The 19,696-nt window shown below is 53.0% G+C and overlaps 1 protein-coding gene across 1 annotated transcript in view; it reads left to right on the top strand.

Annotated features, from left to right (window-relative positions):
• Positions 1–19,457, top strand: part of LOC111825343 (protein kinase C beta type-like) — a 170,404-nt gene extending 150,947 nt beyond the window's left edge. The window contains exons 4-5 of the mRNA XM_023751478.1: positions 18,720–18,831; positions 19,324–19,457. Coding sequence (XP_023607246.1) covers positions 18,720–18,831; positions 19,324–19,457 — 246 coding nt within the window. The remainder of the gene's footprint in view (positions 1–18,719; positions 18,832–19,323) is intronic.
• Positions 19,458–19,696: the final 239 nt, after the last annotated feature.

A 19,696-nucleotide genomic window follows, 5' to 3' on the forward strand; every position in this document is an offset into this window, starting at 1 on the left:
GTTTGGTGGTGATAAACTCCTTTTGCTTTTTCTTGTCCATGAAGCTGTTTATCTGACCTTCAATTCTAAATGATAGCTTTGCTGGGTGGAGTAATCTTGGTTGTAGGTCCTTGCTGTGTCATCACTTTGAATATTTCTTGCCACTCCCTTCTAACCTGTAAAGTTTCTGTTGAGAAATCAGCTGACAGTCATTTGGGCCCTCGCTTGTGGGTAACTGACCGATTTTCTCTTTCTGCTTTTAGGATTTTCTCTTTGTCTTTAACCCTTGACATTTTAATTATGATTTGTCTTGGTGTGGGCCTCTTTGGGTTCCTCTTGTTTGGGATTCTGCACTTCCTGGACTTGTAAGTCTATTTCTTTCACCAGGTAGGGGATATTTTCTATCATTATTTCTTCAAATAGGTTTTCAATATCTTGCTCTCTCTCTCTCTCTCTTCTCCTTCTGGCACCCCCATAATGCGAAAGTTGGTATGCTTGAAGTTGACCCAGAGGCTCCTTACATTATCATTATATTTTGGATTCTTTTTTCTCATTGCTCTTCTAATTGAGTATTTCTTGCTTTCTCACATTCCAAGTCATTGATTTGATTCTTGGAATCCTCTACTCTACTGTCGAATCTAAAGAATAAATTATTCTTTATTTCAGTTAGTGTATGCTTAATTTCTGACTGGTCTTTTTTTATGTCTTTGACATTCTCACTAAGATCCTTGAAAGTCTCACTAAGTCCCTTGAAGCTCTCTTTGAGTTCCTTGAAGCTCTCATTAAGATCCTTGAGTAACCTTATAAGCATTGTTTTGAACTCTGTGTCCAGTAGTTTTCTTGCTTTCATTTCTTTTATTTGTAACATGTTCCTTTGTGTCCACATTTTAGCTGCTTCCCTGTGTTTGTTCCTGTGTATTAGGTAGAGCTGTTATGTCTTCTGGAGTTGGTAGAGTGGTCTTGTGTAGTAGGTGTCCTGTAAGGCCCAGTGGGTTAGCCTCTCCAGTCACCTGAGCTGGGCACTCTAGGTGTATCCCATGTGTGTGCTGTGTGCTTGTTGAAGTTGAGCCTTGATTGCTGTTGGTGTCACTGTGAATTGGAGGAATTGACCTTCAGGCAAATTGACTGTGAGGATCAGCTGTGTCTACAATGGGAGAGCTGTTATGCAGGAGACACCCCTATGGAGCAGGACTCACTTCAGTGGGCTTTGGTGCTCAATGAGTCTGCCCCTTGAGTGTGTCCCTTGTGGATGTGTAGAGTTGCAGTCTGGTTTGGTCTGAAACTGTCCCCCAGATGCACTGGCTCTGGGGCCTCCCAGGAGGTGCAAAGTCAGCCATTGCCTGGGACAAGCAGCAGGAGCTACAAAGAGATCTGCAGATGGCTGCTACTTGTATTGGGTTTGGAAGTGTCCAGGTGAGGCCCAGCTGTGAAGCAAGACAGGCTAGCACCAGTGCTGGGTCTTGGGCCTCTTATTGATAAGTATGGGGCACACTGATTCCAGTTGCTGCTAGTTTGAGAGATTTTAGGAAAGTCTGCAGCCTGAACCAGCACAGGCCATTCATATGGAAAAACCGCTGCAAATTGGATGGGGTGGAGTCTCAGGGAATCACCAGAGGGAGTGAACAGTGTGGGCCATACTTATGGAAACTCAGATATGTCTGGCAGTCACCTTTGCAATGGGGAAGGTCCCAGTACAGGAATAATGACCCCTGTGAGCACCCCTGTCTGGGAAAAAGCTGCCCCCAAGTTCCTGCCCTGATGCCAGACAGTCCAGTTCCTCTCCATATGTCTCTGGATTCCCCAAAAGCCACTGCCCGGCGCTGGAACTCAGAGGGAGTGGGATGTGTAAGTTCGTGCTGGGGACCTTTAAGAGGAACACCTGGGACTCCAGCAGGCTCCAAGTCACTCAGCCACAATCCTTGCTCGTTTTTATAGCCCAAAGTTATGCTGACACCTCTTCCCAGTTCTGGAACCCTGGTCTGGGGTTCTGATGTGGGGCTTGGACCCTCTGCTTCTCATGGTAGGCCTTGGAGATATTCCACATGGGTGTTGGACCAGCCCCTCCTACCAGTCTCAATGTGCTTTCTTCTTTACTTCTCTAGTTGTAGGATTTCCTTGCAGCTAGAGTTCAGGTGGTTCTAAATGATGGTTGCTCTGTATTTTAGTTGTAATATGGATGTGGTTGTGGGAGGTGGGGAGTACTGGCATTTACCTGTGCCGCCATCTTAGTTCTCCTCCAAAAACTGAAACTCTTTTAATTTGAGTGTGCCTTCTGTTTCCTGCTAGGACTCTGACCAATAGTCCTTGCTTCATTTGCTCCTACTCTAGACAGGACATGTCTGCAAATATGTCTATCAACCTGGTTATAGTTGACCTATTGGAAGATAAAAGACCTAATGGTAGAAGTGGCTGTCTTACTCCATGAGTTCAGAATTAGTCTCAGGCAAGGCTTCTCATTGGTTGGTCCTCTTATGTTAGGAGAATGTACTTTAATAATTTATCAGGTCTGGATCATGAGGCATATCTCAGAGAGCAGTGCCTGTTAGAAGAGGGGTGGGAAACTTTGATGAGCCGATAAAATCAATAGCTACCACAGTTTATTATTATAAGCTAACTTGACCACAGCTACCAGCATAGCCTAATAAAGTTGGCATAAAAAAGTGAACTATAGTAAACTCTGTGTCTAGATCAGCGATTTGCAATCCTTTTCATTTCATGGCACATAAACTAATTACTAAAGTTCTGCTCACACCAAAAAATATATATATATTTTGCCGATCTGACAAAGACCATGGTATAATTTTGATTCATTGACAGTAGACGGCTATGTGTTGGCTGTTGTCATTGTTTTATTTGACAGTCTAAGGGGAAAGAGGTCAATGCCCCCCACTCAATAGTAAATAGTCAGGTATTGCAGGTTTTAAAAATTAGTGCAGCACACCAGTTGAAAACTGCTGGTCTAGATGAACAATCCTAAATAAAACATTTAATACTATTTAATTCTTGGCATAGATATATTGGTTCAAATAGACTTTATTTTTTTTTATCTCTAACAGAGATAAAAGTAACAAAGAACATTTTGATCAACATAACAAAACATAGGAATAAAGATAAAAATAAGCCAGCAAGGAGCTATAAAATCTGGAAAGTATAGATTGCGATGGTAGAAGTGATAGTTGAGTGTCCATTAACTCACGATGTAAAGGAGGTGACGTTCTCTAACCTCAGGCAATGGCCGTCAGATTGGATGGACAATGTATAATTCCAGGCAAAGTCTAAGAGAAATTTAGGACATGGGTTAAAATAAAAGGGGCAAAGATATACCACAAAACACACATAAATATAAAACATGGTCTTAGTAATAATCTAAAAAGAAATGGGACTCAAAGCAAAAGAGTAAACAGGAGGAAGGGGAGGGAAATTCATTCTAAAATATTACTGGTGAGTGTGTACATTAGTATAATCTTTCTGAAGAGAAAATTACCAATGTGTATCAAAAGCCTTAATGACCTTTTTGAGCAAAGAATTACAAAATCTAATCCCCTTTGACATAAGAATCACAACTCTAGGAATGTTTGCTGAGGAATTATTTAAGGGTGGCGATCACCACATCAGCGGTCATACTAACAACACTCTGCAAACAGCCCGCGGCTGCCTGCCAGGTTGTGTAAGTCAAGTGCACCGGCGTGGCAGGATGCTGCGCGGCGGTTAAACATCCCGAGGTCGGGCCGATGGAGACGTCTGGATCTTGATTGAGGTGGTGTCTATGCAGGTGTCCACATTTCCCCAGACCCGTGAAGCAGCTGGACCACACTGGTGGTTCTTCCCATTAGTGTGGCTTGGTTGCCTGCGCCAGAAACCATCTCTGCTTAACTCACGTTCGGAAGGCATGTGTTGCACAGGCCTGGTGAACTCCAGAGAGCTGGAGGAGAACGGGAATCCCCACACCAGCTGTGTCTGATTTGGGTTCTTATGTTGCGTTGGTTCTAAATTCAAATTCGAGAAGGAGAGAGATGATCTGGCGGACCTCAGGTTCTTCAGGTGTTCCCTCCTGACGAAGCACGCTGGGGAGGGTGCTGGAGACGTGAAGGGTAATGGAGGCACTCCTACCAAAGAGGAAGCAGAGATGTGAACAGATCAACACAGCACATGTCCACTGCGATTTCGAAAGCTGCTTGCAGAATGCTGACGGCTGAATGCTTGAAGATGACTTGGGGAGCCTGCTAACACCCGACCTCACCTGAAGATACAGACCAGGGCCGGGAATCTGTAAAGTCCTTCAGGGAATTGTGATGGGTCGCCGAGTTTGGAAATCAATGTAAGGGAAAATTATATAATGGTTGGGTTTGAATCCAGATTTGCCACTAACGAGCTGAGTGCTCTTGGGCCAGTTACCTGCCCTCTCTGCCTCAGTTTCCTCCTGTGTGAAAATAGGATAAGCCAGCGCCCTCGTCAGGGGCTCAGGTGAGGATGAAGTGAGCTGGCACAGGAAGGCCTGTGCGCTGCCTGCACAGGGCATGTGGAGTCACTTCATTACCACCGTGGTCCTTGTCTAGAGGGGGTGCCAGGACCCAGCCTCGTCTCCGGCACAGCGTGCTGCATCCTCTTGCCACAGGACGGAAAGATAGGCAGCTCCCGTGGCTGCTTGGGAGAGTCTAAGGAAACGATGGTAAGGTGATGGATGCTATTCTTTTGACTGTGAAGTGAATTCACGTGGTTCTGCTCCCATTCGCCATGCATGACGATGGCTCGTGCAGGGCAGGACCAGCACGCACAGGTCAGCGCCACTGCTTCTCTCAGACCTTTGTCCCTCGCTGTCACAGAGACACAGAGCTTCCCACGGGGAAGAAGAAGCAAACGCGTGACGTGCAGCGTGGGACAAACCGACCGTCCCTCCTGGCAGGCAGAGCTGCTGGGACTCTCGGGGGGAGGTGTCCTGTCCTGTGAATTGTTTTGTTGTCTCCTAGTTGGGGGTGGGACCAGCCTCAGAGCCTGAAGAGCAGTTTCCCAGCAGACCTCAGCCTGTGGAGCCTGCAGACTTGGGGGAAACAGGATGGAAGGGCCGAGGACCCTGCGGAGAGGCAGCCCGGAGGGGTGTGGAAGGCGCTGGTCCCACTAGAAGGCCTCACTTCCAGTCGTCCTCTGTCTCTGACTCCATTCCCGGAGCCCCCCACCTCTACTGGTTTTGGATTCTGGGATTTTCAGGTTTTTATTTCTTAACAATAACATCCAAGAGCCAGCATTCATAGATACAATTCTGTGTTAAGCACTTTGCAGTAATACTCTTTATTCTTCATTCCACTCTATGAGTAAGTACCATTGTTATCATCCCCAGTTTAGATTAGGAAACAGAGGCACTCGGAGACTCAAGATCACATGACTGGTGAGTGGCAGAGCCAGGACTCAAACCTCGGCAGCCTGGTCCCAGGCCACGTTCTCACTCCGTAGCCCAGACTCGTCACTCAGCCCTGTGCACCTGCACAAAGCTAACGGGAGGAGACACCCCTTTCCCCTGAGAACTGCCTTTCCCAGGATGCACCCCAGAAGCTCTGGGACCCCACAGCCTCGGCCTGTTGGGAAGTGCACGTGGACTCCGGCCCTAAGCTTGAATGGCCCCACTCCCTCTTCCAGGAACTTAGAATTTGGATTTACAGATTCTGGTTTTAGTCTGGGCTGGTCACATGGTTTTTGAAAACTGTTGTTCAGGAAGAGTGCCCATCTTGATGAGTTCTCACACAGTGAACCTTTTCCTACAACCAGAACCCCCAAGGCCTTCTGTGCTCCCTTCCAGGCCCTACCCCAGCCCTGTCCTTCGAGGTCAGCAATAGGTTACCTGCTTTCTTTCCTATTGAACTGTTGAGCTTTATTTTACTTGGAAAGAACATAGAACATGAGCTATACCTGCCTTTCCTAAGTGCACAGTACAGTGTTGGCTGTAGATACCATGCTGTACAACAGATCTAGAACTTACTCGTCTCGCTTAATTTAAACTTTATGCCTGTTGCCTAGTGACCGCTCAGTTCCTTCTCCCCCGACCCCTGAGACCCCCCTTCCACTCTGATTCTGTGAGTTTGACTATTTTAGATCCTCATAGAAGGGCATCAGGCAGTCTTCCTGTGTCTGGCTTATTTCACTTAGCACAGTGTCCTCCGGCCCATATTGCAGAACTGCCTTCTTTTTAAAGCTTGAACCGTATTCTGCTGTGTATCTACCCCATGTTCTGTGTCCACGGATCTGCCAATGGCCGTTTAGGTTGCTTCCACCCGGCTGTTGTGCATTGCGTAATGGCGCTGCAGTGCTAGAACCTCCCTGATCCCGATGTCAACTCTTGTGGATAAATACCCAGAAGCAGGATTGCTGGATTATATGGTAGCTCCATTTTTTATTTTTTGAGGAGCCTCCAAGTGGGCTAGCGACTTGAATAGACATTTCTCCAAAGAAGCCATGTGAATAGTCAACAGGTACATGACAAAGTGCCAGTGTCACTAAGCATCAGGACATGGGAATCAGTCCACAACGAGGTCTCCCCCCACACCTGTTAGGGTGACATTTAAAAACAAACCCAAAGGACAGGTGTTGGCGCTGGCGGAGGAACGGGAACCCTCGCACACTGGTGGGAGTGGGGGTGGCGCAGCCACTGTGGGAGCAGTGTGCTGGCTGCCTTTGAACTCTGTACGGAGGGGGTTATATAGTTGGCCTTCTCCTGTGTGTGGCTGCTTTCCCCAATATTTCGTGTGTGGCCACGTGACTTTGAAATGATGACAGCATCGCATTTTTCTGGATGGTCGACTCCAAGCCAGCGGGCCAGGCAGGTAAATGAATCAGTCAAGTGTGTGCTGACAGGGAGTGTCCGTCCGGTGCGCGTGCACCCTGTCCAAAAGGGGCAGCCGCCTGCTTGGCTCCAGTGGTTTTATTCTCGCTATTGAAAGGACCAGCGTCCAGATTTTCCAAGTTTTCAAGAGAAGTCTCCTAATTTTAGATGTTGACAGATCAGTCGAGGATTACAGCTGTGGTGTATGTGAAGCACATTTACGGCTGGATTCATGTGTCTGCATTAGCGGGTCAGACTGCTAGCGGAAGGGCTCCTTCCCCCATGCAGGGAGTAGAACACATGGACTGAGTCGAGCCAGCCTTTGGGGAGTAGGGCGAGCAGCAGTTCAGGGCAAGAGCTCTAAAAGCATGAAGAGGTCCCCTTCCCTGGCAGTGTGGCCCAGCTTTACCTTGGCTTGTCTTAGGAAGCAGCGGCCGCAGCGCCCCCTGCTGGACTCAGCACCTTCCGTGTCAGGCGGGATCTGCAAGTGGGTTGGCTCCTCCTGAAGCTCTGGAGGGTCACTCAGCACTCTGCCTGTTTATAAGCGCCTGCTGCCGCCAGGACAGGGGAGGCACCCGCGAAGACTCTCCGTGGCTTCCTGTGTTGGTCAGTCCCCCACGCCACCCACCGCCAGACGTAGCCACGCTAACTCCTTTCACTTGGGAAAATCGGGCCAGGCTGCCCACCCCTCCAGCCACGCCCCACCTTTCTCTACATTGAGACCCACTGGAAGCATCTCTGGCATCTACTTGGCACCTGTCCCTGATTTCTGGGCTGAAATAGGTTCTCCTGTTTTCACACCTGCCTTCTGGAACCTTCAGTGGCTGTTTGGGGTGAGGGCTGGGTGACATGTGCCGGCTCAGGTTGGGTTCTTGCGTGTTGATTAAGAGCATGGCACCTGGGTTCACACCTCGGCTCTGCTTACTAGCTGCATGACTTTGGATAAGTCTCCTAACTTCTCTGTGTTCTTATTTCTTCATTTTCAAGATGAGGGTGATAAGGTGTCTACTTCATAGGGATGAATAGATGCAAAGAGCTTAAAACGGTGCCCAGCACTTTATACATTTCTACATCTCAGCCCTTCCTCATGCAACTTTGTCTTTGACCCCCTTGGCCCCGTAACTGAACCCCCAAAGTCCCACAGACCAATGGGAAGTCTTGGGGCCTCTAACTCCATGCTCCCAGACTTTCCCCACCTGCTTACTGCCAACCCCTATTGTACCTCCGACATAATAATCGTGGCTAACACTTATGTAGCACCTAGCATGCCAGCTGCTGTTCTAAGTGACTTATAGACACTCGCTCATGGCATCCTCACCCTTTGAGAAAGAGACTTTATATGCCCATTTTATAGAGCTGGAGACTGAGGCTGACAAGTTATCCAACCTGCCAACTCAGATGACTAATAAGCCGAGTCTGGATTTGAACTTGAACTGGCCGTAGAGTCTGCTCTTAACCACCACGATGTACTGCTACCCTCTCCTTCATCCTCACAGAGAGAAACCCTGTGCAGACTCACTCAGCCCCCCTGGTCCGGCAGCTTCCTGTCCTGATTTCCTCTCTGTCATTTCCACGTTGCTGTGGCGTCGTCTTTCTGAAAATCAGATGTGAGCACGGCACTGACCTGCTGAAAACATGTCCGCGGTTTAGCCTCTGGTGCGGCTCATGAGCAGGGCCGGCGCACACCCCTTTGCCAAGCGTGCCCACGAGCACACCCGCTCATTCTGCTGCATCGGAATCCTGTTGCCTCTGCCCACGTCGTTCTCCAGCACCCCCTTTGGAAGAGATCACATGGCCTCCCCACTTGTGGGCCCATTCATCCCTCTGGCCTTTTTTTTTTTTTTAAAATAACCTTTATTGATTTAGAGAGGAAAGAGAGAGGGGGAGAGAGATAGAAACATCAATGATGAGAGGGAATCATTGATCAGCTGCCTCATGCACACCCCTCACTGGGATCAAGCCCGCAACCCGGGCATGTGCCCTGACCGGGAATCAAACTGTGACCTGGTTCACAGGTCATGCCTGCCATGTCTGGCCTCTTTGACCACTCCCTTCCCCGCCTCTGAGCTGTCTTCTTTCACTCCCGTGCCCCAGCAGTCCTCCCACCACTCGGCATTTGCACACGCTGCCCACTGCCGGGCTGCTACTTTCAGTGAGTTCCCCCTGAGTCAGTGAGTCTCAACCCTGGTTGCATAGCCAGTTATCTGTGGGATGTTATAACCAAGTATTGGTGCCTGGGCCCAATGTAGGCAGGTGAAATCAGAACCGGTGGCTGAGTCCAAGCTCCCAGTGGGTTCAGGGTGCGTCCAGGGTTCAGACCTGGTTGACACCTACACCTCACAGGGGTGTGACATGGTGACAAAGAGCCCAAATTTAGGATCCAGATCACTAGCTGTGTGACCTTAGGCAACTTACTTAACTTCTCTGTGCTCCAGTTTTCTCCCCTGTGAAACAAGGGTGATAATAAACCTGTTTCGATGATGGTCAAATGAGTTAATTATGTGTAAAGCTCTTAGCGCAGTGCCTGGCGGTGTTGGCTGCTGCTATAGTAGTAATCACCATTGTTATCGTCCCTGAAGGTGGGGTCGGTGACGGTTGCTGAGTCCCTCACAGCTACACGTGACACGGTGCCCTGAGAGCTCTTCGGAAACTGTGGAGCAGTGTGGGCCCAGTGAGGGTCTTGGAAGAGGGTGGCGGGTGGGCGTGCACAGAATTCGTCTCCCCAGCGCGTCCTCGTCTCTGGGGTCTTGCGTCTGGATGTCAGGATCGTTAGGATCGGAGCCTGCATGGGCTGGTGGCACCGAGCCCCTGGCACTGGTGGTGGCCCCGGCTTTCTTCCTGTCCTTCTACAGGAAGGGTCTCTCTGCTCCTCTGAAAGGCAGACTTGGGTGTGCGGGGGCCTCCAAGCAGAGGGAGCTCTGCACCCGGAAAGCCAGCCCACAGCGCCTGTGCCCTGGTCTTGCCTTTGGGCGACCCCCACTCAGCAGGGAGAGGGGTGCAGACCATGTCTTGTCCCTCAGCCGGCTGCTGCGGGGAGCGGAGGCCGCCGGGGCAGGGATGTGTGCTTGCTTTGCGGGTGCCTGAGGGCTCATATCTAACGGGAGCGTGTGATCTGTTGCAGTGTGACTGCTCCTTGAACCCGCTGCTGTGCACTCTGAGCTACAGATTCACACTGTGGCCTCCACAGGAAGAGGCGGGCCCCTCTGTGAACAGCCTGGACCACCCAGGTTCTCAGCATTGAAAGCCCCTGGGAATGCCAGCATCACCCCTTTGTGTTCTGAAGGGGGAACTGAGACCAGAGCGTGGAAGTGACTTGCCCAAGGTCACAGATGGAGCTTTCACTCTCAGTTAGCATCAGGTGCTCCGTGCCCCGCCCCGTGCTAAGTAAGCACAGAGTAATCTCGATTGTGTTAATCTTTCAAGTCTAGAAAGAAGAAATGGTTCTTACATTCAGCAAACACCTGAATAGTATTTCTCTAAGTGCCAGGCACTGTGCTGAGCCCTTTACAAATATTAACTCATTAAATTCTCGTAATCCTATGAGGATTTAATGCCATTATTATTTTTACTTTAAAGCACAGAGAGGTTAGGTAAACTGCCCAAAGTCACACAGCTGGGAAATCCGTGAGCTGGGCTTCAGCCCCACGCAGCCTGGCCTTGCAATGCAGGCTGCTCTTCTGCATGTCCCGCCACATGGCAGCTCTTGTCTCCATTTTAAAGGAGAGAAGATCAAGGCTCTCATGGCGTGTAGGTAGCTTGCTCAAGGCCCATGACTGGGAAGCAAGAGCTGGGGTTGCATTTGACCATCCAGCTTTAAAAATTTCCTCTACCGGGGGCTGAGGTCTCATAGCTTCGGGGTCTGAGCTGGGGACAGGGAAGGGGGGCTGAGGCAGAGCTGGGAGCCAGGCAGATGGGGAGGGTGGAGGAGGGGCTGGGGGTGGTGTCAGCCGGGTTCTGGCTTGAAGCAGGACCCCATGCAGCTGAATTGCTCACAGAGCCCCAGCCAGGTGGCTTGGGCCCCAGTTATGCCTCATCCTTCAGATCTTAGCTCAGACTTCACCTCCGCAGGGAGGGCTCCCAGACCTCTCTGTCCATCTGAACCCCTCGCTAGAAACTCTCTCAGCCCCACAGGCTCCTCCTTCCCAGCACTTGAAGGTATACATTTATTTGTGCTTTTTTACTGTCTTCTTCCTGGGAGCTCAGGAGGGCGGACCTGTGTGTGATTTTGCTCATCCGGCACCCGACCACGCAAGGTGCGTGGCGAGTATTTGGTGAATAAATGATAAACACATGAATGGCTCAGGCTTTAGTGGAGGAAATTGGTGCAGAAAAATGCAGAGTGAAGTTCAAGACGTGGGAACACATTTGGGGTTTATTGGGAAAAGTTACAACCCAGTAGACACAGGGATGCCCTGGTCAGCAGTAATTCTCTATGGATGACGGTGAGTGCCTGCTGTTTACTGAATACCTGCTCTCTGTCCAGCAGCTGTTTTAAAGGTTTTAGTAATGCAGTCACCATAACAACCCAGGAGTAAATATGATGTTATCGCTGGTGACAGAGAGGGAACTGAAGTATGGTGAGTCCCAGCATGCGGCCAGGGGTGCGGCTGTGAGCGGGGGAGCTGGCATTTGAATCCAGACCACCCGGCCGCGAGCCTCGCCCACTGACCACCTCTGCACGGTGCACTGGCTCCTGTGCCAGGGGCTCCCCTGGCCAGGCCAGGCTTCACCTGCTGGAAAGGATGTGGCTTCTCAGACCCTGGTGACCTTGGCATTGACGGGGTGGAGTCTGCAGGTCAAATGCTGGATGCCTTGGTGCCTCTTAGGGTCGGGCTGGCTTGCACACGCACACAGCCTTCCAGGGGAAAACTCCGAGTGCTGAGAGCACGAGGGCTCCCCTGCTCCCCTGCTCCCCTGCTCCCCTGCACCGCGAGGCTCAGCAGTGGATGCAGCTGCTGGGCGTTGGGATGGGGGAGTTACCAACTCAGATGCCTGCGGGGGCCAGGCTGTGCCCAGCAGGGCTGGTGGCCAGGACTCTGCTCCACCCCAGGGCTGCCTTCGGGAGAGCGGGCTCAGTGCCCCCAGTGCTCAGCCACACCGTCCGTCTCTGCTGTCTGGGCTGCCAGCTCTGACTCTGTCCCACACCTCCCTCCACCCACCCCCCAGCTCGGCTCCCGCACCCGGCACCCGGCACCCGGCACCCGGCACCTGGCACCGCACAGGTCCCTGTTGGGAATTCTCATGGGCCCAGCTCAGCCTTTATAAATTGCATGTCACTGACCAGACCTGGGCCCATCAGCATGAGGTTAGACACACTACTGTCCCCTGAGCTGGTGCTGTAGGTGGGGATTTTTCTAGAGGGGACAAGACGTAGGGTTGGCAAATGTTAGCATTTCCAATATATTCTGGAAGAATATGTGGGTGAGAATAACCATGGAAGTTTTGAAAGCAGACAGTAATGCTGGCAGGGGGTGGGTGGGTATAAATACATGTTTCTAGATGATATTATAAACCTATGCCATGTTTAAAGAGGATGGCACTGCGGCAGGAATGGAGAGACAATCAGTGGAGCATAAGAGACGATGTAAAAATGAACAAGGATTCCTGAGAAAGTAGCGGAGGACAAAAGAGGCCTTTCAGATCCGCAGGCAGAAGAACAGCCCATGCAGTTTTTGTTACAACTGACTACACACCAAGAAAAAATTACAGGCCTTTCCCCGGAGCGCCTGCTACCATGGATGGCGAGGGAAACAATGATTTCAGAGCAGAAAGTGAAACGGTCAGAGAATGAAGTTACAGGGGCGTTACCGCAGCAGCGGAGACAGACAGGAAGGAAAGGGGAAACCAGAGAGAATCTGTTACCAGCCATTTAGAAAGAAACCAACCTGCATTTAAACCCGGACACAGGCTGTGGAGAGAGTTCCTGACACGCGGATGGTTACTAACTGTTTATTTCCACCAGTGACTCCTGGGCAGTTCCATGCAGTGACTCACTGAGCCTCTCGTCGTCTTAGGAACTGGGCATTGCTGTGATCACTTCCATTTCCACACGAAGAAACTGACATTTGAAAGGGCTGAATGACTGGCCCGATGGAGCAGCCCATGGCTGCCTGCCAGAGCTGCGTTACACGTGAGCATGGCTGTGGATTAACCCGGACGGGGACAGTGGCTCCAGAACCCATCTTAACCCAGGAAACCAGACTTAAAGTGCCACGGAAATGTACATATCAGACGCTTGTCCTGCAAACGGAATCTTTAGTTATTTGCCAGAGGAGTGGGGCTGGAAGAGGGCGTGGTGTGTCAAACGCAGGAGCAAACGATTACCAGGCACGTGCTCACGTGTACACACACACACACACACACGCACGCACGCACACACACACACGCGTGCACACACAGCCTTATCAGCTCTATTCCCTCTCCAGGGACAAATCGCAGTGTAATCACAGCTTCTAACATTACACACACTTCATTTTCACAAAACCTCAGCCCACATGCTTCCCTGTCTCTTGGGAATTTGGGGCGTTTTCTGTGCACTTTGGGGCCCGGTGTAGTGGTACCTGCTGGGGGGGTTTTGTGGTTCCCAGACAAACAGTCAAATGAGCTACTTAACATCTATACAAAGGTACGTCTCCCTCCCTGTCCACTCTGCCCCTTCGCCTCCACAGATGTGCATGGTCACTCGCCTCCGCTGCTCCCTGCCATGTCCCTCTGTGCGGGGCTGGGAGTACCGTGTCCTTCTGTACCGTGTCCCTCTGTACCGTGTCCCTCTGTACCGTGTCCCTCTGTGTGGGGCTGGGAGTACTGTGTCCCTCTGTACCGTGTCCCTCTGTGTGGGGCTGGGAGTACCAGCCGTGCACTCTGCGACCCTCCTCACTTTCTCACGATAAATGGTAACCTGCGACCCACACATTTCTGCACCTGGGTTTCCGTTTCCTTTCTCAGTTTCACTCACGAATACCCCGTGACGATTCCACACCAGCGCGGCGCTTCGGTTCCTTGGGGTGCGCCTCGGTCCCTCCGCGGGCGGCGCTGTGGATTGTCAGCAGCCCCCGCTCCACGGGCTGTTGGGGACGTTTGCTCGGACACCCTCTCCTTCGAGGCACAGCCGTGCCAGTCCCATTGCTCTGCGCTGGGTTGGCCTCCAGCACAAACGCCAGGCGGTGGGGTGAGGGTGCAGAGGGGGAACCGCTTGTACGTGCGATGCGACGGGCAGATGGATGTTCTCGTTTTAAGCTTTCGTTCTCAGACCTGTCTGGTCCATGTCCAGGTGTAGGAGGGAAAAACAGAATTTGCACATTGGTTTCCTGAGTGTACAGTCTTGCGGAGTTTTGTTTTAAAATAGTTTTATTTAAGTAAAAATGGCATGTGAGTTAAAACGAAGTGCTGCATAAACCATTCTACAGGCGGCACATGGCCGTGCAACATCAGGACGGCTCCTGCACTCAGCATGGCCGTTTTCCCCACCACAGAATCTCCGGGGGGCACTGGTTTTTATCTCCATTTCACGGACAAGGAGCCGGAGGCCCAGAGAGGTGTCACTTGCCTGAGGTCACACGGCGACTCCAGAGCCTGTGCCGTAGCCCCCCCTGTTCTGAGATGATTCCCGGCTGGGTCTCCCCTCCACCTGCCTGTGGGCCCTGTGCTGAGCAGCGAGGGTGGCACAGCCTGAACTCACAGCCTGAACTTCCTCCCCGACCTGGTGCTTCAATCAGCTTCCTTCTTCCTGCAGCTCGGCCTCCGCTCAGCCAGAGTGCAGCCACCTGTGAGCAGGCCACACGGCCATGCCGACCGGAGAGGCTGTTTTAGGCTTTGACTCAGCGGTTTGTTTCTGATTTGTGCTGCTTCCTTCTCAGCTGCTGTGTCTGGACTCAGGCCCTTGGTCCTGGGGTTGGGTGCTCACCATGAAGACTCTGGTTATGGGGCGGGCGGAGGGTACCCCAAGTGGCTGTCACTGGCCGGTGCTGCATTTGTCCTCATCTGTAACTCCCTGTCAGGTGGGGACCCCCTGGGGGAGGCTCAGGGGCAGGGGGGCAGCCAGGTGTTCTGCCCGCTGTCCCCACTGCCGGAGCCTGACACACTGGGCTTCCACGCCTGTCTCTCCCGTTGTCTTGTTTGGAGACTTCGAGCAGTTTCCTTTCCTAAGCCTCGCTGGCCGCCTGGACGTCCAGAATAACACTGTCCCCCCCCCCCCAGTGGCCAGAGTGAGGGTTGGATGACATGACCTGGAGCACCCGGTGCTGTGTGTGGCTGGCGGTCTGTGCCCAGTTCATGGTGACAGCAAAAGTCACAGCAGGTGATTAGCATTTTGTTGTCATTCGTCAGTCTCTTGACTCAGGATCAGAAGCGGAAGGAAACGTGGAAATGCAAGCTCACCTAGGACAGAGCATGGTGGGCCTGAGCCACAGGAAATATGGGACAGGAGTCACTTCAGGGTCTAAGGCACCTGATTCCGGGGGTGGAGAGATGACCAGGGCCTGGAAACCAGGTGGTGATGCTGTGATAGGGATACGGGGGCCTCGGCCCTATCTCGGAGAGCATCTGGTCATGAGCCCAGGGAACTCACCCAGGACTTGCGGAAGTGTGCTCGCATGTGGCTGGGCCCCCGCCAGTGTGCTGCAGGGAGAGGGGTGGGTGTCTGGCAGAGGGGCCGGGCGGGGAGGAGAGAGTGAGGCAGGCGTGGTTTGAGACAACAGGGAACGGTGGGGACTGTGGAGACCTGGACTGCGTATCCCTTCCCCGGAGGGGACAGCGGCTGCTCCGCCCGCAGCAATGTGTTACTGTTGCCACTACTTGTGGGGTTTTTTTTAAAAAGGAGCCAGAAATTTACATTTTGAGCTGACATTTCATGATTTTTAAATATTTTCAAATCAACGAAGTCAAATTTTTAAGAAGCACCATCTGGGCCAAAGGCAGCCTGTTTCCAAGCTCAGTTTGCAAGCACGGACGCCAGCTTGTGGCCCCTGAGCACGAGGGAGGCCCCGGGCTGGGGATGGAGGCAGAGACGGATGCAGAGGCCCCTCCCACGTGGGGGGGGGGAACCTGACTGTAGAACAGTATGCGGGAGGGATGGAGGTGGGCGCTGCACCTTTGAATGGGATCAAACAAGACGAAGGGAGCGTTCTGACTCGAGCTCCCTGGACCCCAGGGCAGGTCAGCAGGATCCTCGGAGCTGGGAAGGGAAGTGTTTTGGTTAAAGACAGAGCTGACCTTTAACCCGTCCCACTTGCATAGGGTGCCAGCTGTGAAAATACTGACATACTTTTCACCAATTGGTAAGTAGCCACTGGACCCATGAGCCTCCCCTTCATGCCTTCCCCCCACCCTCTCCCCCTGCTGGCCCCTCACCACCTCACCTCGCTATGACCGGCAATGAGAGGGTTAGCTCCCAGCACAGCCGCCCTTGTTCCTCTGCCTGGTCAGTGGGCAGTGCCTGAACCCTAGGGCTGTAGCTCCCAGCCCTCCACCCTGTTGCAGTGTTGCAGGTAGCGGCTGCCCACCTGGGTCGCTGACGCACGAAGGAGGATGTGTAGAGGCCACGGGGGCGTCAGGTGGAATTGCAGGGCAGGTCCCCAGGGGACTGGCACCAGGCCCCATCCGAGGTCACGTGACCTTTGTCCTTGCTCCTCTCTCTTCCTTGGAGCCCACCTCAGCCTGGGGCTGCCTGTCTCCTGGCCACCTGCATCCCAGCCACCAGCCATGGGAGCCATTGGAGCCAAACGTCACCTGTCTGCCAGTCGCCTGTGTCCAGGGAGTGGGGCCTCCAAGTGTAAACGCGTCCACCACGGAGGTGGCACCACAGGGACAGGCACGGGCGGGCTCCCTCAGGGCTGTCCTGAGGATCGCGGGCCCTGGGGACCGTGTGGCTGTCTTCCGAGCTCTCCAGGTGGGAGAGGCGGGGGGCATGCCCTGCTCGGTCTAGTGTCGGAGGGACTGTGGGGTCGGGGTGGAGTGGGCACTCGCAAGTCTGAGTCCCCCTGAAAGCTAAGGCAGGGGACGAGGGAGGAAGAGCCTCCAACAGCCTTCAAGGAACTTCCCCAGCTGCTCGCTGATTGGCTCCTTCCTCCTGGCCGGCTGTCGTGTGTCTGCACAGCTCTCCCTGCGTCGTCGTTTTCTTAAGCAGCGCGTGCATTTGCAGGGCTCTCAGTGGTCAGGGGTGGTCTCAGCCCGCAGCTGCCACCACAGCTCTCCGGCTCAGCCGTGGCAGCCACGTGGAGCCGTGCGCAGGGCCCTGCACCTCCGCTCTCTCCGGTTCCTCACCTGTAAAGGGGGTGGGGTAGTAACTGGAACGTACTTCATAGGGGTGTTAGACGATTAAGTACGTTCATGGCCGTTTGTCCCTGAAAATAGCTCCAGGCATGAGTCAAAGCTCAATAACTGTGAACTCTCGCTCTTTAAATATTTATCGAGCTCCTCCTCTATGCCAAATGCAACATATGCCCTGGGATATAACGGAGAGCACATTCCGTCATGATGCGTGCAGTCCGTCAGCTAGGGAGCTGGGTAAGCAGCTGTAACAAGTAGCCCTTAGATACAGTGACTGAAGATAGAAGGTAGGTTTTTTCTCAGGTGTCTGTCCCAAGGGACAAAGTCCAAGGCTAGTGAGGATGGTTTTATCCGTTCGACACCTGGTCCAGGTTTGAGTCTCGAGTGGTCACTTCCAGTTCTCACTGTCTTCCAGCTGGTGTGAAGGGGAAGGGGCCCCAAGGGCCGGGGTGTTCATACACCTCTCTTTTAAGGGAGCTGACCCTGCAGCACGCATGTCCCATTGGCTGGAACTCAGTCACACCGGCCCACCAGCTGCAAGGGAGGCCGGGAAATGCGGTCTCTCACGGGTGGCTGTGCTCTGCTGTAACTCCAGGATTCTGTTATTAAAGGGAAGAGCGGGTGTTGGTGGGAACCTGGCAGTCTCCGCCACAGCCTGCGGACTCTTTATTGGACCTTGAACTCTGTTCTGCAGGTGATGAGGTCCTAGCAGAGGGCCTCATCCCAGATAGTGGTTCCCAACCTTCTTTTGGCCTAAGCATCTCTAAAATCCTGATCCCCCCCCCCCCCCCCGTGACATAGAATTCTTATTTTTCAAAAAGTGAGCTCCTATTCATGTGGAGGAAGCCTAAAAGCCATTAACTTGGTCTAAACAAGCTTCCAAAGAACATGGCACCCATGAAAAGAGAAAAATAAAAGAACGAAAGGACAGTTGAAGTACTGAGGAAGACATCACTAAGAAATTGTTACAAAAATAATAATATGAAGTGACATGAAAAAATAGCAAATGACATTTCAAAACATATAATAGAGAACTGAAATTCATAAATGTGTCAGTATATCTATAATAATAAAAGTGTAATATGCTAATTAAACTGGACAGCCGAACGACCTTCCGGACGACCTTCTGGATGAAGCCAGGGCCACGAGGGCCGAGCCCCTTGCACGAATTTTGTGCATCGGACCTCTAGTACATTGTATACTGTATATGAGGCCCCTAGAACCATAAGAAAATGCAGAAAATGCACTGTTAATAACTCATTCTCGAATTGCCCCCCTTAAAGGTTAAATTGCCCCTGTGGGGGCGTGTGCCCCCGTTGGGAACCACTGCACCAGAGGCTTGCTGAGAGGTGGAGGGAGAATGGGAGCCGGTGCACGGTCTGCCTGCCGTGTGCACTGTGCCCGCTGTCCCGGGAGCCCTTGCTGCAGGCAGGGACAGCAGGCTGGGTGCTCCGACGGAGGCCCCACAGGCAGGCACAGCGAGTGTGCTGCGACCGACCGACTTCTCCCTCCTTGGCCCCTTCGGCCACTGGTTACCAGGCACCACGTCTGGCCCAGGCTCCAGCGAAGGTCCTGACAGGCGTGAGGAGTGGGGCGGGCTCTCCAGGGACCCTGCAGATGGACGCATGCGCTGACGCGGACCTCTCGTCTTCTCTTGGCCTAGGACCCCCGGAGCAAGCACAAGTTCAAGATCCACACCTACTCCAGCCCCACCTTCTGTGACCACTGCGGGTCGCTGCTGTACGGACTCATCCACCAGGGGATGAAATGTGACAGTAAGTACCCTGGCTCAGAGGCTCCACCTGCTGGCTGGCAGCACTCCCTGAGTCCTGTCAGGGCTCCTGCTTATCTGCACCAATGGGAAGCCTTGGCCTCTTGCCCCCCCCCCCCCCACCCCCCTGCTGTGCTGGAGTGGGGGCTGCTGGGGTGTCAGCTTGGCCAAGTCCCCTCACGCACACCTTCCCTCACTTGTTACCTGCCACCTGGTACTGAAGTTAGTGACTCTGGCTTTAGGGCCCGTGGGGTGTGTGGGGTGTGTGGGGTGCACCCTTAGCCTTCGGGAGGCTGGACAAGCTCCACCTCCTCTGACCCTCAGGGTGGGGGCGGGGGGTTGGAGGAGGCTCCAGATGTGACCCAGTGGGCGGGCTTGCTGCGGCCAAGCTTGGGGGTCTCAGCTGCCTGGAAGGGAGGAGGGGAAGGAGGCTCAGTGCCTGGTTGGGACAGGCCTGCCACCGGCCCGGCCAACACGAGCCTCGCCTCGGCCCCAGCCTGCATGATGAACGTCCACAAGCGCTGCGTGATGGACGTCTCCAGCCTCTGCGGCACGGGACACACGGAGCGCCGCGGCCGCATCTACATCCGGGCGCACATCGAGGGGCACGTCCCTCACCGTTCTCGGTAGGTGGCCGGGTGGGGGGGGCTGTTTTCATTCACCGATGGGCAAGCCCCGTGAACCTTCCTCTGCTCCTGCCCCACAGCACCTGGGGCTGGAGCTCAGGATATTCCCCACCCCCCTTCCCCCTTACACTCTCTCAGCGCCTGTGGAGTGTGCACCTCTGGGTTCCCTTATTAGGACAGCAGGGAAGCGGTGCTGGTCTCTTTCCGTGTTTCCCGTGAGAGGAACCGGGTCTTGATGAGAAA

The sequence above is a fragment of the Myotis lucifugus genome, unplaced genomic scaffold (genome assembly GCF_000147115.1).
Source record: "Myotis lucifugus unplaced genomic scaffold, Myoluc2.0 scaffold_22, whole genome shotgun sequence".
NCBI classification, from domain to species: domain Eukaryota; kingdom Metazoa; phylum Chordata; class Mammalia; order Chiroptera; family Vespertilionidae; genus Myotis; species Myotis lucifugus.